This window comes from Chanos chanos, chromosome 3, assembly GCF_902362185.1.
Source record: "Chanos chanos chromosome 3, fChaCha1.1, whole genome shotgun sequence".
NCBI lineage: Eukaryota > Metazoa > Chordata > Actinopteri > Gonorynchiformes > Chanidae > Chanos > Chanos chanos.
The window spans coordinates 34,730,001-34,747,500 of NC_044497.1; the positions used below are offsets into that span (position 1 = coordinate 34,730,001).

Below are 17,500 nucleotides of genomic sequence, written 5' to 3' on the forward strand. Positions count from 1 at the left end.
TATCAAGGGCTGAAAAAATAAGAAAACATAGAATTTGAACAGAAATATTTTACAGGCCTTGCTTTTAGGACCCATGCATGATATAGACAAGGTGTGAACAAAATCCGAGACAGTGCTGCAACAACCTTAACTCATTTGACATGGAATGATATACATATATATAAATAAAAATATACATTTAAATGAATTATATATTATTCAAATATTATATATTTGTGTGTGTGTGTGTGTCCTGACAAACTTCTTTGAAACAAGGCACATGTGCATGGTGCAGACACTCACACCAGTCCACTCACAAGCACTCTTGAATAAGCAGTCCACTCCAAGTTGAACACGCACAGAATAACTTAACCATAACCAGTAAAAGAGCCAGTAAACTAATCAAAATGTGACATTCCACACTGGCCTGTCCCAGACAATGGATTTGTGCTGTCGAGTGATACGGGGTAGACCACACTACATTTTATTTGTGCAAACCATTCTTATATTTGGTGGTTACTTGACATCACAGCTGAACAGGCTGCAAACTTTTCCAAAGTTTAATAAAAATCAAATCTACTGACTCAAGTCATCTCAAACTGCACAGGGCAGAGAGTAATCAAGTTATTCTCCTGAAGCAAAGGATTGTGGGTAACTCCTAACCAAATTACACCCCTCACTGCACCACACACGCACACCCAACTCGCCACATCAGCCAGAACGGACCTGCTCAGAGGAGTTCTTCCGTTACCATAGAAACGGATCTTCGTCACCAAAAGAGAAAAACATCGGTTTATCATGGAATGGAATGACAGTGGGAAAGAACAGATGCATGAGAATGGAGAAATAAATTAGCGTTAACTGCTATCTCACAGTGAATCGAAATAACCAATACTAAACAGAAAGGGGTGGGGGTAAGACAGGTGAGAGAGGACAATGTGTGTTACTTATTACTAGGGCTCAAGGATCAATGTGTACTGGGAATATAGAAGAATCATGGAAGGTCTGAGTTAACACAAACAAGTAGCGTGATGGAACTGTTTCAACAGCGTACCTTCCTTTAGGTAGTAGAATGTGAGGTCATCTGATAAGGTACATTACTGCCCCAAGACCACATGCCCACCCTCAGTTAGAAAAAAACAAGACTCTAAGTGGATCATTTAAACGATGACATTTACAGAAAGAAATATATCTGTAATAACTCTGAAATATTAACCACGCAACAGACTGAGTGTAAGACTGAGGTCATTGTAATTCATTAAGAAAGAGGAAGCAGGTTAGACTGGACCAAACCCAGCAAATAAAACTGCTCCGTGGAAGGAAAAAGAAAGAAAAGAGAGAAAAACACGGAACCATATCTTACACAGGGTGTACCAAAATCTGCAGAGAATTACACACCTCGGGAGTACAACTGGTCGGGCAGTCAATCTGGCTGAGTGCTAATCAGCTAAAAGTGACGGACATTTCTCCCATCAATAAAACATAGGACTTAATGACAACAGTGTGTGATCCTTTAGTGATCCTTTGGCTGGGGCCATCTGACAGAAAATCACTGACTTCAAGTGTGTCACGTAGCTTTTCCTGCTGTGATACCAACAACTGAATCAGAGTCATGTTGGTTTTTCATTTTTTCCCCTCAAACTACATTTTATATTTTACAAACTAAATATAAAATGACAGCTGTCTGTTAACTGATGTAGACAACTGATCTTACTCTCCTACCTTCACACATTTCATCCTTCTCTTTTTTTGTCTATGGCTCTCCACGCGTAGGGACATGCGTTCATGCCCGTCAGTTTACCCCGTCTGATTACCGATGAACCCAAACCTAGTGCTGATCTCATCACCATAACAACCACCCTGTAAGGGACCTGAAGCGTCATCCCCGCGCCCACAACCCTAATTACTCCATTCTTCACTGGATGACGCTCCCCTCCACCCTCCACGCCACGTCTCTCCACTCCACCACCAAAAAAACAACAACGATCGTCATCTCAATCAGCACTAACAGCTCCATCCTCATCCTCATCAGACAGGCTGAGCTTACACCACCCCATTCCTGAGAAACCACACCTGGCACTGGTGGATCAGACAGAGGGTCAGGTTCCTTTTTCTGTATCTTCATGGCATCAGTGTAGCCATACGTAGTAAATATTATGTGTTAACAATGAGACTGTGGAAGAGATTATGCATCTAGTGTAGATACTGTAAAATGTAAATTACTTAGACTATGAGGGTTATGCTCTAACTGACATGATGTACCGACCTGAGGAGAAGATATTTATTGCATTAGGAAAGCATGAAAAGCACTCCACTTCACAGAGTCAACTGCAGCCTTAGAAAAAATGATCTTAATCTCTCTGAGAGAGTAATTACCTCTCGTGAAGCATAACTGGCTCATTTTCAGATTATTTCTGCTCATTTAACACCAATAACACATTTAATGTTTCTCATAGGCACACATACACACATACTATGAAAGAATAAAAATGTGTGTGTGTGTTCTGGCCAGCTGTGAGCCTTGCTTAACACAATGACATAGACTGTGTAGGGGGGGGCAGGGTGCCAGCAAAGACTGTGCTACCATGTGTTCACCAATCAGACAAAATCGCGTGTGTGTGCTTGTGCTCTCTCACACACACATATATACACATACACATACGCACACACACACACCAGAGTGAGAGAGGTTGTTTTGGTGCAGTAAACAGAAGTATTGTGTTGCCTCACAACTCTAAAAGCTAAAAGTGAAATTCATCAACATTTCGTTATTAACATCCAGCTGAGGCTGCTCTAAAGAAAGAGATCTGGTTATGGCACTACCTTGTAGTGCAATGAGTTCTAATCTAGGATTCACAACATCCCTACAAGATCACAGGAGACTGACCACTCCCAATCAGGAGACAAAGGTCCTCCTGTTAAACTCATCTGACGGCATAGAGGCCGTGGCACACATTCACTGAAACACAGATGAGCACGTAACACATGGAGCTGTGGCATTCAGATGAGAAGAGCCAGCACTGTTTTATGTCATCACAATGTTCTCCCTCACACACATGTATACCTTTAAATAAACCCACCAGCGTTTTCACCTCACATTAGTGTCTTGTGTCGATTTTGCATTAGTTTTGCCAAGTTTTCTCTTCATTTTAAGTCTCTGTCAGCTTTAGAGGGGACGTCATGTAGTCTCAAGGTTCTGGAGAGGCAATCTCTCTCTTTTTCTCTCTCATTCCTATTTGTACAAATACACACACACACAGAACACACCCTTAAATAAACCTGCCATGCATATTTTTGTGCTGATTTAAAGTTTGCCTGGCAAAGTTTTCAATTGATTTTAACTTAGCTTTGAGATGCAAACAAACTTGAACAAGAGCCACATTTGAGTGACCTTCCATGTGAGTAGATCACCCAGCAGGTTTTTCCATCCAAATTCATGCATATGATGACTAAATGAGGTCAGTCGGTCTCTCTCATCATCTTAATTCTACTGCATCCTCCTTGGCTCCAGTTTCTCGACATAATCTGCTTCATTAAGAGTTTCAGGGTCAACCAGGCATGATCCCATTAATGGCATACTGTCCAGGTGACCACAGGTGTGTGCTGCCCCCTGGGTGAGCTTAAGAGGTCGACCAGGGGCCCCGCCCACGCAGCATCCAATGAGAGAATGGATGACGCATCTCTCTGGGCCCTAAGGTGGAATTCTTGATGAAGACTGGAGCAGACAGACCATGTAGGAGCTATTTCACGATTTGTCGAAGTTTTCTGGACAAATATCTTCAAAATTATAATGACCCCTTATCACTATAAAGTCTGTAACTAATTATAACACATCCATATTCTTGACTTTTTAAGGTTCAAGTTGCAGACATGAGCTTTTACTCAACTGACACACAACAGCAGGAAGCGGTGCTAAACTGAGGCAGCACTTTTTTGTCCACAGAAACTCAAATTACAGGTCAGTCTGAGCTGGGCCAAGCTGATAATCTTGTTGTGCATCAAAACATTGACTCTGCACGATCAACATCTGTTTTTACAAGTAAGATCAATTTGAAATAAGCTCATTCAACAGCTTGATACTCTTTGTTCCAGCTTAGCTGGCAACAATTCAGAAGAGCTATGTAACAGTACAGGCATTAGTGGATTTAAGCTCGTCAGCGCTGGATTGTAGCTAGTTAAACTAGGACAAGCCGGTTAATGGATTTAGCCACCGCTGACCTAACAGGTTCAAGTCGTGTTGGAAAGGAAACTTGAAGTGTTGGATTTGGTTGGATGATACAGAAGGAGAAAAGGGAGACAAAACAGATGGAGATACTGGTGACAGCCATTACAGTCTATTGCCTCAGAGTCACAGTGTCAGAGCAAAAAAAACAGAGACAGTGGTATTTAAGTCAATTATTCACATGACTCACAGAACAATCCTTAATTTCCTCAGGCAACAAGTACCCAGATATCATTACTTCTTTCAGCTGATACTCTAAGAGGCCCTGCTGTGTATCTGAGAGACATACATCAGCATTGATCACTGACTGATCTTAAATGAATTCTTCAGACACTTCCCCATCTTACTGCACAGGGGTTTTCCTGACCAAGATAAGAAGACTTGTCTCTTCCAACCTTCTCTGAGAGCATAACTGAAGGAGCACTCTAGAACATTCTACCATTCTTCACTGGTTATCACCGCAGTGGGAACTGTCACTTGGGCAGCATTACTAGGTAACAGAATAAACTTGAGGCGGAGTGCTATTCACAGGTGGTTTACTGGACCAAACAGGGAGTGGGAGAGTGACCTGAACCAAGGAATCTGGGCTCCTGGGGTTTGACACTGTAAACAAGTCCTGTAGGACACACAGCTGCACGGGGGGAGAGAGTGGCAGGCACACCGCTCGGAGTGAATCCGAAATAGAACATTCTTATGGCTTCCATGGCCTGAGGTTCTATAGCCTCTTCAATGACATTTTACTTCTCTCTTTTATTCCTCCACTCTCCTGACAGCTTCAATTGCCCACTGGGGACCCAAGCAAAGATAAATAAAAACGAAATGGAGTGATCAGTTCACCGTTTTTTCTCTCTGCCTGTGACGTGCACCAATGTTAGTCATTCCACAAGAACACAGCTATAAACGAAGCACACAGCGTGAAACCACTGTGTTACTCCAATTAGCTTTAGTGCTACTTCAGTGTGATAGGACAGGCATAATATTCATCTGAGAGACCATATTCCACAGCAGTGCTTCTGAATCCAGGCTTCGAACACACTGAGGCCTGCTTCTTTTTGTTTTTAGCTGTGAAACACTCGAGTCAGCTGATGGGTGAATTATTAAGCAGTGGATGATCTGAATGTGATATTGCAGGGCTGAAAGAGGAGACGTGCAGAGCGGAGATGAGAAACACCACTGCACAAATGTGACTTGTGCAGCATCATAACAATATGGTTCACCGGTACGCTACGGATACATCGGCAGAGAAAACAGGTCATGTGTGGGTGAGTGAATCAATTAGCTAGAGCTTGAGGAGAAAAGAGATGGGGTCTCCATCACGATCATTTCTCATTAAACAACAAAATGGTTCCAAATCATCATTTGACTACAGCTGAAAAAGTGTAAAACCCTGTGTGTTCTATATAGTCTGGACTGAATCCATCAGTGAGAGCCCGAGACCATGGATGTGTGTTAAGACAACAACTTCTACACTGGAAATGACTGTGGTTCATACGCTACTGAGAAGCAGCTTCCAGCCCGAATAATCTTACCACGAATGAGCTTTAAAATTGCCTGCGTTTGCCTACGATATTGTAGGTCCATTGACAGAAAAGTGTGCATTTTGAGGAACATGGTCTGAAGTGCTTGGTTAAATGAAAAGCCGGGACGGAGAAAGCTAAAGCTCGGCAGGAGAACAGCAGAGAGAGAACACTGCATACAATATTCATCAGCTCCTGTGGAGAAGAGAAAGATATCACTTTACTGATACCTGCACTACATTACATACACACCTCTGACCTATGTGTAAAACACAGACACATTTTTAAAGAACTACAGGTGGGAAAAGTGAACATCTGGGTGTGTACGTGGTATGCCATTCCCTCTCTCGCGCTTGCTCTCAACTATCCGACATCCTTCTCATGTCTTCCATGTGGACAAAGGGCCATGTATGACAAATCCTCTGGGCTCTCACAGCTATGTCCAAAAGCTACAGATTTCCATGCTGAAGTGCACGTAACGTGTGCTAGGTGATGCTGTGTTCAAAGCCCATTCCTTTGAATTCCACTCCACTCTACCCAAAGTCTATCATGGTGAGGTCACTACACTGAACATTCTAGAGAGCGTGTAAACTGTTTAAGCAAGCAGACACTGGGCAGGTAGTTGAGAACTCAATTATTCAGGAGGACACTGCGATCCTTTCTGAGACCAAACCACTCTTTCAAATCTTCCCTTTCTTCTCACTTCGCCACTTATTCTCTACGTTCAGCTTGAGGTTATGTTGAAAGAAAGCAACTAGGAGAACCACTGGTTTCTCAAAAATAAATAAATACATTTAAAAAGGGAATGAGAAAGAGGAATGTGCTGGGAGTTGTGTGCAGTAAACCAGCAAGTATCTTCCTTCATCTCCCTCTCCTGCAGCTGTAAAGGGGCTGGATGATTTCTGTCACGTGGCAAGATCAGGGCAATTTTTCTATGCAAAAGATGTGTGAAATTTAGTTTAAATATTCATGACCTCTATTTGGGTAATGAGCTTGTGAAGTGCGTTTTCCCTCTCATGCTAGCTGCTCCATCTCTCTCCTAATTTCCTGACTACTGTGCTTACAGTTACACAGTCAGGGGACCAATTCCTTAGGGTTGCAGGATTTGCCAAGCTAAAAGTATTATGAATCTCATTCCAGGTCCTGGGGGGGGGGGGGGGGGGGGGGGGTTTAACATAGTGAGATGATGCATTCTATGATGCTATTACAGGGACACTCTAGGGCTCTGAAAACACAAGAGCCACATCGAAAGCAGGTCCACAGTAGCCCATGAAATGCTCTTAGACCCAACCCTTGAAAAATCAAGAGTGAACTGACCTGAGTTACAACATATGCACTGGACTCTACAGAAGATCCAGGAGGAATCTGTAGCTTGGGAAAAAAACAAAAACAAAACAGTGTTCGCCAGAGAAACTTAACCAATCCTTTCCTTCAGTAATAATGGCACCTGACCGTTGTGGGTTCAGTTCCAATCTGTTTCACAACTCCTGAGTGTGGATGGGGGTTCAGAGGAGTCATGATTTTTTTTCCTGTGTCATCCAGGAAAAAAAAAATCAGAGATCACTGACTAGCACTGAATTAAATTTCAGTTCCCCTCCTGAACTGAATCAGTACAAGCATGGCATGCAGCTGGCATACATATCTGGCTATCATACCAAAGTTCAGAGGAGGTAGTTTGATTCCTGACAGTGCACTCCCCCTCTCTCCCCTTCTCGCTCTTGATCTCTCTCAACACTGTAAACCACAGGCAGTACAGGAGGTGATCTAATCCAATGGCATGACAGCCTGAGGGGTGGAAGTGAACAGGTCAGGCGTGGGAGTCTGTAGGAGGTTTTCACTTAGTCTAATTGAACAGGGAAAACACAGTTAATCTCCTAACAGTCACCCTACCAAGTCAACCCCCCTGCCCACCCTCATGCAAACAGCTGGAGCCCAGCATCCCCCCAATGAGCATGCAATTAGCTACAGGCACCTACTGAAAGCATGGAGCAAGGCCATTGTGGGAGGTTACTATTTCCACTTAGTTTTTAAAATTGCTTCTGCATTAGAGGTTACTTAAAAAAAGAAAATCATGCTGGAGCTATTCAGTGTGGAGCGTGACAATATTTGGTAAGTGAAAAGATTCTAGGTAGATGAGAGATACATACGCATCGAAATCATTTTCAACAGAAACTATACTAAAAGTCACAGAAAGTTGGCCTATCCATGGTTTGGGTGAAAAACAGCAACACCAGCTGGTTCCAACCATGTTATCAATTCATTCATGGGCTCACATATGAAAGAATTATGTGAGAAACAAGATCAACAAAATATCTAAGATGAAATATAAGAATGGCAATACTGTTAAACGACCTTTTAAAAGTACAGATTTTATTACTAACGAGACACATCACAGCTTGGGCCATCTCAGTGAAATGACAGACAACATCTCAGCTGGCTGTAAAGGTTGAAATTGATCAGGAAACTGGTCAATAGCTCATTACAGTCATTATGTCTCTTCTCACAGTGCATTAGTTGATGGTACCACTCTGTGCTCCCACGATGCATGTTACAATAACGATTATTATTAAATAATGACAATGATAAAACAGGCTGGAAAGACACCCATGTGTATCTCAGTTTAGTGTTGGTCCTAGCTGTACTCTATAGAGTAGTAGGCCTGTAGGCAAACTTGCTCCACCTACTCCATCTTTTCCCATCTCCTCCTGTTTCTAAGCCTCTCTTATGCCTCTGAGAAACCTTGATGACCCCTGTGACATGTCCTCCAGCCTCTACCTCTCGTTCTTTCTCTCCCAGCTAAGTGTAGACTCTAAGAGCCCTGTGGCTCCCTGGGGGATGCCATCAGAAATAGCTCCAAATATGAAGTGATGAGGCGATGGAGGGAACACTGCCAATGAAAAGTAAGGGTGAGAGAAAACACACAACAGCTGCTGCCCAGGGAGGCTGGCATAGCGATAGCTATGTAGAAGTCAACTCATCCACGGCACAAAACAAAAGCAAAACACACGTCCGGGCTCTCGGGGATTCGATCGAGAAACATGATTGAGATCAAAAGCTGGAACATGGTAAGATGGGTTTCTCGGCTTCGCTACTCCACAGAGACACACTTGACTGCTCTGGCTTCAAGAGCCAACAGAAAAACACCAAAGTACAGCAGTCAGTTTGAGTGGGAGGTTTTGGCTTCTCCTGCCCTGGTAGAGAGAGACAGAGAGAGCAAGCAGAGAAAACAGTTGAAAGGGTTTTTGTGAAGAATATATTGAAAAGGCTTTTGTATGTTGTAGTAGTAGTCGAAGTGGTCCATCAATCTCTGGAACATCATGCAAAAACAAGTTTCTGGAGGGAGGAACAAATGGCGACTACCGTCGTACCTTGCCATTTAAAATGAACAGCGGAAAGAGCACTACATCTGCTTGTCGGTGACTGGTCTATCCTCAAATATTCTGGAAGGAAGTTGGTATGATTTATATTTAAAACTGCCAAGCAATCAACTCAACTTCCAAGTCAACATGCTGCTGTCTTGCTTTAGAATACAGTCAGCCCGGTTATGCAAGTGTATCAAACTGACTTGTGTCACCCTCACCTGCTTTGGTTACCATGACAATCTGTACTTCACACTCATCCTCTGAGGAGGATCAAAGTGTCCCGTCATCGAGCAATTTATTCTCAAGGACACAGATATGTCCACTGTGATGGGACTGCTTCCAGAAACGTCTATTTTTTTCTGCCTCTATAGCCTGTCAGATGATACCTCTTCTATCGGTACAAGCTGAGCTGACAAATAAATATATTCTATGACCTCAGAATACAGTGCAGTGCAAACCCAAAAAGTCTAGGATAACGAAAAAAATGTGGACTAACGCCATAAACTGGCTAACAAAACTCAAAATGTGCGATGAACAAGTCACTCTCAGAAACTGTACTTGTGGTGAGTGACGACATCTTGGCAAACATAGGCTATGAAGTCTGTCCAAACCAATAATCCACAATATCAGTCTGAACTCTTCAATGTCATATGATGGTGACAGACACTCATTAGACAGTCTGATCACACTTACAGGAAAATAACAGAACCTTGCTCAGCTGCTTTGCCCCAACCAATGCTTTTCACCTTGTCACCTCTAGGACCAGGGGATTATAATATCAGGTTACACACAGAATCTCACAGAAGCTCCAGTAAGCATTCAAGAGGTACGGAAATAGTCTTTAAAAGATCTTAGCAGATCCTTAACCTGTTCATTGTGATACTGTGAGTTGAAAACTAATCTTTAAGTAATCAAATACCATCATCCACACTGAATATAGGCCTACTTACTTCACAGAGGCCAAACTGTTCATGTTCACCTTAGACATATGGTTAACTGGGTACTACACACCCTTGTGAAAATAATAACTTTCCAAGAATCACTCTGTTTGTATGGACTAACCCAAAATGACTGTTACACCTATGAAGGATAACCATTGAACTGGTGTCTTTTCCTTCCATGAGTCATTTTGTACAGTCATGTCCATTATCCTATAGTTTGACTGTAGCTCAACTGGAACTTTGTTGAACATTCTAGAATTTCCCTTTCGGAATAAAATAGAATTTCATACGCAACCCGTCGCAGTTAATATAAAGACGTCATCCAAACAAAACATCCAAGTTGATGCAAACATACAGTGCAGCTGACTCAGTCCCTAGCAACACCAAGTCATGCTGAAGCACAATAAAGACAGCAGTGTCCATAAGAACACGTTTATTTCTGTAATCCTCTCCCTTGGCCAGGACATTCCAACCAACTTGCCTTGATTTTGGATTGCAAAGTGGTTACGTCCATCAGCCATCTGGTCACTCAAACCGCTGTTACTAATCGCATGGATTTGCTGTTGTCTTCCCCGTTTTCTATCATGTTATTTTGGGAAACTGGGTTAACGGAAGCGTTATCAAACGTGGACAAAGAATATACCCACGTCCGCTTAGCGGACACTGAATTCAGCGTGATATTATCGTATCGCAGGCTATAACCACAATAGAGAAGCTGTGTTGTTATCCTCTGCGCAAGTTTTGGCATGCATTCCTGATGAAGATTAAGGCCGAGGTTTAGAGAATCTCTCATGTGTACTAACTGCAGGGGACAAAACATCGCATTAACCATAAGTTTTTTATTTGTTTATTTGTTTGCCATCGCAGTTCTGAGTGTTTTATCAAATGAGGTGTAGGGATACATACACAGCCTAAAATCAACAAAGCGTATTAACTACGAAGTATCTACCTGGAATAGGACTAACCTTAAGGGAATTGCCTTCACCCTGGATATTTTCCAGTGACAGAACATGATAATCAGTGCACATTAGTTTTTAATACGGTGAATGTTACTGGAAGTTACAAGTTGTAAACAAGTGGGCAAGCTTACTACCCTGACTAAGATGCAGCTAAATAAAGTACAATCAAGTACAAGATCAAGCACCAATGAATGAGTACACAAGCAACTGAGTTTTAAGTCGATGTGTAGGTCAGCTAACTGTTTCACTGGTTAGCCAAGCAGTCCAAACGTTGCTATTGTGATACCAGGCAAGGCTGTATACACAACTTAAGTAGCTGGTGTGGCAAAGGATGGTTTGGGTTACAAATTTAAGTTGCTGGTAAGTTTGGCATAAGACGATGTGATAAACGGGCTACATACAAGCTAGCTAAATGCTAACTGATGCGGCCAGTTTTTGCCAATGTACTCTTGCGAAACAATCACCTTAACGTTTGAAAATTAACTACAATTATATTCACAAAATTGCTCAGAACTGAACAATACACATCTATGATATTAGTTAATAACTCACCGTGTAAGAAAACAATTCAACTGTTGCCAGAATCCTGGAAGCCACGACTTCTCGCCGCTCAGACAATCGTGCACGCGTCTAGGTTTTGGCTGTGTTTGTACTCTAGCCTTGACTTTGAATGGGAGGAGTTATTGAGCGCCGAGCGACTGCCCTCTGCAGAGAGTCAAACAGCGCCTCCACGTGGATTGCTCTGCAAAATCCCTAAAAAAGTACTCCTTTCACTTTATCGACAGAAATTAGGACGTTGGCAAGGGGGTTGCAAGAGCATTTGAAAACATCGTGAGACATATCTGTTTAATATCCTTAATGAGCTGGCTTCAACAGTAAGGAGTTAACGGGGGAGTGAGTTAGCATGAACACACAGACACGCACACAGACACACACACACACACACACACACACACACACACACACACACACACACACACACACACACACACACACACACTTTACAGATAACTGTCACATCCTGTTGAATTTGTATGGATGGGATGAGAAAACCAACTGACAGACGATCCAGCAGCAGCATAGTTCACCCTACCCAATCCATGTGAAACATTTAATAAATACTGGAATAAAGACTGTAGATATATCTGATCCCATCTGATAAGTCTTTCCCCCCTGAAGCAAATAAAAAGTTTTATTTCAGTGGAGCTTTAAACACGTAATTCTATGTACTCTGACTTTCTGTTGCGTAACCAGTGGATTTGATATCTTATTTTTGGACATGAAATGTAGGAATTGGCAGGCTTAACTATGAAAAATTCTACCATAAATATTAAATAAATTAAATATTAAATATATCTACCAATAAGGGAGAATCACAGGGAAACAGAATGAGATTGGCAGATATTGCGACATTGTAAGAGCTGCCTCTCCTTCTGTAGTATTTGTCTATTTATTTGAATCACCATGTGACAATGGCAAAAATGCACTCATAAAAATTCTTGGTGTAAGAATGCTTGTTGTCAAGCATGGAATTAGATATTATTTATTATTGCACATTCCAGAGGAAAAAAAAAACTGTTTGTATTTCTGAGTTCGGAGTATGACGTGTCCCTCACTCTAACCTTAAATGTATGTCTGAAAATGTATATACATATTCATTGTATATGTGATGGTCTGGTCTTCATGTTACTTTTTTTAACCACATTTAACCTTGAGCTGCTTTGTTAAAGTAAGTTAAACCATCCATCACATCTTACAGCTTTACGGCAGCCTTGGCGAATTGCCTTGCACAAGAAGAGAAGGAATAGAAACATTAGTGCGTTGTCTCTGGTAGTTTGTCAACATCCTTGATGATCCACCAATAGATCAGAGTCAGGAACACCCTGATCTCTGAGACTCTCTCTGTGGAGTCTTAACCCAGTGAATCACCACTACCCATACTGCACTGATGATCCTTGGGCTCGAGAACTGAGTCAGTTTCACAGTGTTGATCACCGTACCATAATACCTAACGCTCCAATTCAAAGACTGTAAATGTGTGGTTTGAGGGGAATGCTAGCAGCCGTTATCAAAGCCAGACTCAGGCCACTTTAATATGATTTAGATTAATTCAGGTGTAAAATTAGGGCAGAGTAAACATGCACCAGCTTTGACTGTCAAAATACAGTAATTAAGAACAAAGATGGGTCAATACACTCTTCTTTAAATTATAGCTTTTATTCATTATCACGTCTGTTCCATGGTTTTCTGTAGGAAGTGAAACTATAGTGTGACTTATTGCTGTCTGTGAGGAGTGCTGTCACAAAATACTGTCACAAAAATTAAAAGGTAGGGCAAAGATAGAGGCTACAAATGTAAAGATTTATTTTCTTGCATTCATATTAAGCATTAATATTCATCACAAAATATCACCGTTTCCCTGGTCAATCCAGTAGTAAAAAGGGACCAAAACGTTTACCCAGCAAAAAGGTCAAGCAAAATATTGATAAATGATTTTCTTTCTTGGCTACAGTTACCGGATCTTCATTCATATGGGCATATAAAGCAAGATATCAGACACAAATCCTGATTCATAACCTTATGTATATGCTATGTATGAAAAGGCTACTGGCTATACAGAGGAAAAAAAACATTTAAAAAAAATCTAACATTAGAACACAGTTTAGACCACTGCTGTGAGTCTAAATTCACAGGTGTACATAAGTAAGAGGAACTCAGAGGGTATTATAAGGTAGAAATGGAAAAATAAAACAACTGACATAAGAGAGATTCCATACATTTGATGCCACCACCCTGAACAGGGGGGACAAAACTGGGCACTGGCTTTTAACTAAATGCAGTATGAAGGTGTATACACACACACACACACACACACACACACACTCATACGTATGCGCACACACACAGGATGAGAGCTCTCTCACGCTCTCTCTCCAACAGACCCTGGGGCTAATCCACCAACACAATCATTATTTCCACTGTTCTTCACATCTATGAACACTTCATACTGCTCACTCTGTTCTGTACAAAGCAAATCAACGGAAGTGAAAAAAGAAGCAAAATCAATAAATTAAACTCTGAAGATAATAAATTAAAATGGCAGCAAGAGCCCTGACACTGAAATGTGAACAGAATTTGCATGACAGAGCACAACGGGGGAAAAAAACAAACCAAAAAACACACAATTAAGTTTTAATTCAATGGCAATGCACAGATGAAGTAATAGTATAGCATAAAGCTGGCACGATGAATTTCTAACGCTCATAAACTAGATTTCTGAAAAAAGAAAAGTGAGAAATGGACACATTCCCTCAAATGGAATCACGTGCAAAGCCAGTAACATCAAAGATGAATGTTCGGACTAGACCACATAAGAGTTAGCAAAACAGTAAAAAGGTTTAACAAAGAGAGGTCAAAGCAGCATATGGGACAGAGAGGGAGAAAAAAAGCACTGTTTCAAAATATTTCAATGCAGAACAACCTTTACCACTTGGATAATAGAGAACTGGAGGAAAACCATCAAAAATGTTAGACCAATGAAACAAAAACAGTTGGACATGAGTTATAATTCAGCAATTTACAATACACATTTATTAAAAATATAAAAAGGAAAAATCTAAGTACTTGTGGAATAAAATATATTGTCCTTTTCCTGCGAACATTATTTGTTTTTGTTTTTTTGTTTTTTTTTAAATATTACTAACATAAATGACCGAGCAGCTACAAAACTGAAACCAAGCTTTTGTCTTTTGTCTTTTTGAGCCACACCCATCACTAAGCTTCTTCTCATTCACTTCTCTTTACAGATGTCATTGGTTGATATCAAAAAAAAAAAAAAAAAAAGTTAATGTCAGTCAATGACATCACAGAAACAAAATCTGACAAACCGGTATAATTCCATAGTGTAGAATGGCGAGCATAAACCTAAGTGCTATAACAAGGCTTTTTCCTGCATTCCACAAACCAGGCTGTTTGGGATTGAAGTATTCAGTCCATTATTTGTGACAACGGAGTGGCAAAAAGTACAGATAGACAGGCCTCAGACAGGCTTAGAGACAAACAGCTTACAAAGCCCCCCTGTAGATCAACCTCTGCTCTCTATCTCTTCTTTGTGGGCACCTCCGTTCAATAAATGCGCTGTTTTTCAGGTATGGCTAGACTGAGTGGTAGTTAGGCTTGGGGTCTTTCCTCTACAGAGTAATTTATGAAATACTTAAGCCAAAAGCCTATAGAAGAGCAAGGGTAAATTTAGCTACAGCCTTTTGTGCCTTGACACCAACATTGCAATGCTGTAGTTTCACTTAGTTCAGTCCAAAGTCTTTTTTTCACCCCCTAGCTGCTGCCTCCTCTCTGGCGCCCTCACGTGGATGAGGAGCAGACTGCAAGCTGTTGGACGGTGCCTAGGTCGGTGAGAAGCTGTCGGATTCTGTGTTTTAGCTGAGGCAGCCGGGCCAATGGATCTGGAGGCTCCAACTCGCCTGTGTAGTCCAGCCAGCTCTCCAACACTAAACACAGAAAACAAGCAGATCCAAAAAAAAAAAAACAAAGGGAGAAAGAGAAAGAAATGAAGATCCGGGTTCTACAGCTAAGTTACCCGATGCATTAGTAGTGCAATGCAACCAATCTTTTCATAAAAGACTGAATTGGCTGGCACCTTTGTTACATAAAAAGGGACATTTCTGAATGAGAACTTGCAGTTAAACATATCATAACAGGATGAAAAAACTGCTATATTTCTGGACAATTTGCTTTTGCTCTTGGCACAAAAACGAAAGTAAAATTTCAAAAGGACCAGGACCCCTGGTACCCTACAGACTGCCCTGTCCACGCTGTATTAGGTAACGGTAGGCCCCTGAAGTTCTCACCGTCCAGCTCTCTCTCGATGAGGTCCATTCGGTGTGTGACCTCATCCTGAACAGCTTCGATGTGGTCCAGCAGGTTCAGCTGCCACTGCTGGTGCAGCAAAAGGTCAGGGTCAGGAGAGGAGCTCAGAGGGTCAGGGTTCTCCATCTTCACCTCCGTCTCAGAGCTTTTCTCCGCCTTCTTACGGGTCTCTGTGTCCTGAGAGAGGGGAGCATCAGGGTTAGCTGGCCTGTCACACAAACTGCAGAGCGTATGAGTCCGGTATCTGAGGACAGTAGTTCCGCTTATGTTTGATCTGACTGCACGATCAGTGCGCGGCATCTACCTGTGACGTGTGTCTATGCTCTTTAGCCAATCAGACATGTAGCAGTTGGTAAAAACAGGAGCAACAGACACAAAGCCGTGAGTTGTGCAACCCCAGCATAGTGACTTTAAAGAACTGCCTTTGAAATCCATCAAAAGCGTCATCATTGAAATTCAGGCCTTTAGAAGGCAATTATATTTTAAACAAACTGTATCACACTGACAACCTCTCCAACAATTTAAAGAAATCCTTTTAGAGTAAATTTAGAGTAGAGAAACAATTTAGAGAAACAATTTAGAGTAAATCTGTAACAGACTAAAGCATCGATCCCTTTCCCCCAGGAGCAGCCTGGGGGCAGTAGACTATTCCTTCACATCTGAGGCTTTGGAATCTTAAATGAGACCCAAAAGCACAGCCAGTTTCAGCTCCCAAAGGAGGGATTAATGCCGAATGCTGTTTTGTGCATTACTACATAGCTATGACACTATACACGACCATAATTCCTTTGAGCATACCATTAAACAGCGTCTTTCATCATATGCACATCATCACGGTCTCCTTTTATTACCATGCTCCAAGGTAATACAGTCCCCTCCTGGTCCAAGCTGTTCAGTTCAAGTACTCACTTTGGATGTGCTGAACTGGTCTGTGAACTGGATCTTAGCCTGGTCAGGCTCCAGGGGACACCCGTATCTCTGCTCCATCTCCAGCAGGTCCTCGGTACTGCGGAGGCTGTCTTCCAGCTCTGATCCGCCCCTGGTTTCCACCACCAGCCTCTGCTCCACCGCTGGGTAATACGTCCTTGGTTTCTGGTAGCAGTGCTCACTGCTGATGTACGAGTCCTGGAAGGACGGTGTGCGATTGACTGTTGGTAGCGGTGAAGGCGTCTCCCTCTTGATGTTATCGATCTCGATGAGCTCCTCCACTATCGATGGGGAGGGCGTGGCCACCGCTGAGTCCCCTGTCCCCTTCCTCCGTGGCACGTCGTTCTGTTTCCACGGCGTCCGCCACAGTTTGAGGTCTGGGTGAGCCTGGGTCCTGATAAACATGACAGGGTGTGAGAGGGTACAGTCTGTGTCTGTGCTCTGAAACTCCATAGTGTCATGTGATGTCCATCTTTGACATTTATGTTGCATAAAAATATAAATATAAATACTTAAATAAATAAATAAAAATAAAGAGCTGGACAATACTACAAATGATGCCTCTTTCAACGAAAGAAACACACATATAAAGTTCTCTGTCAGAGAAACATTCAACTACTTAAGCGCAAATAAGAATTTTATGATGGGTCAACACATAAATTCCTTTCCCTAATATGATGAATGATTTTTTTCAGGTTTTTACTGCTGT

At 41.9% G+C, this 17,500-nt stretch overlaps 2 protein-coding genes across 5 annotated transcripts in view; both read right to left on the bottom strand.

Annotated features, from left to right (window-relative positions):
* ndrg3b (ndrg family member 3b) overlaps positions 1–11,619 on the bottom strand; it is a 42,379-nt gene extending 30,760 nt beyond the window's left edge. The window contains exon 1 of the mRNA XM_030768170.1: positions 11,533–11,619. The gene's annotated coding sequence lies outside the window, so the exon portion shown is untranslated. The remainder of the gene's footprint in view (positions 1–11,532) is intronic.
* A 3,039-nt stretch (positions 11,620–14,658) lies between these two features.
* Positions 14,659–17,500, bottom strand: part of phf20b (PHD finger protein 20, b) — a 13,672-nt gene continuing 10,830 nt past the window's right edge. For all 4 annotated transcript variants that reach the window (XM_030768155.1, XM_030768154.1, XM_030768153.1 and 1 more), the window contains 3 exons: positions 16,774–17,185; positions 15,846–16,041; positions 14,659–15,485 (listed from right to left, as the gene is read on the bottom strand). In XM_030768155.1, coding sequence (XP_030624015.1) covers positions 15,340–15,485; positions 15,846–16,041; positions 16,774–17,185 — 754 coding nt within the window. In that variant the 3' untranslated portion in view covers positions 14,659–15,339. The remainder of the gene's footprint in view (positions 15,486–15,845; positions 16,042–16,773; positions 17,186–17,500) is intronic.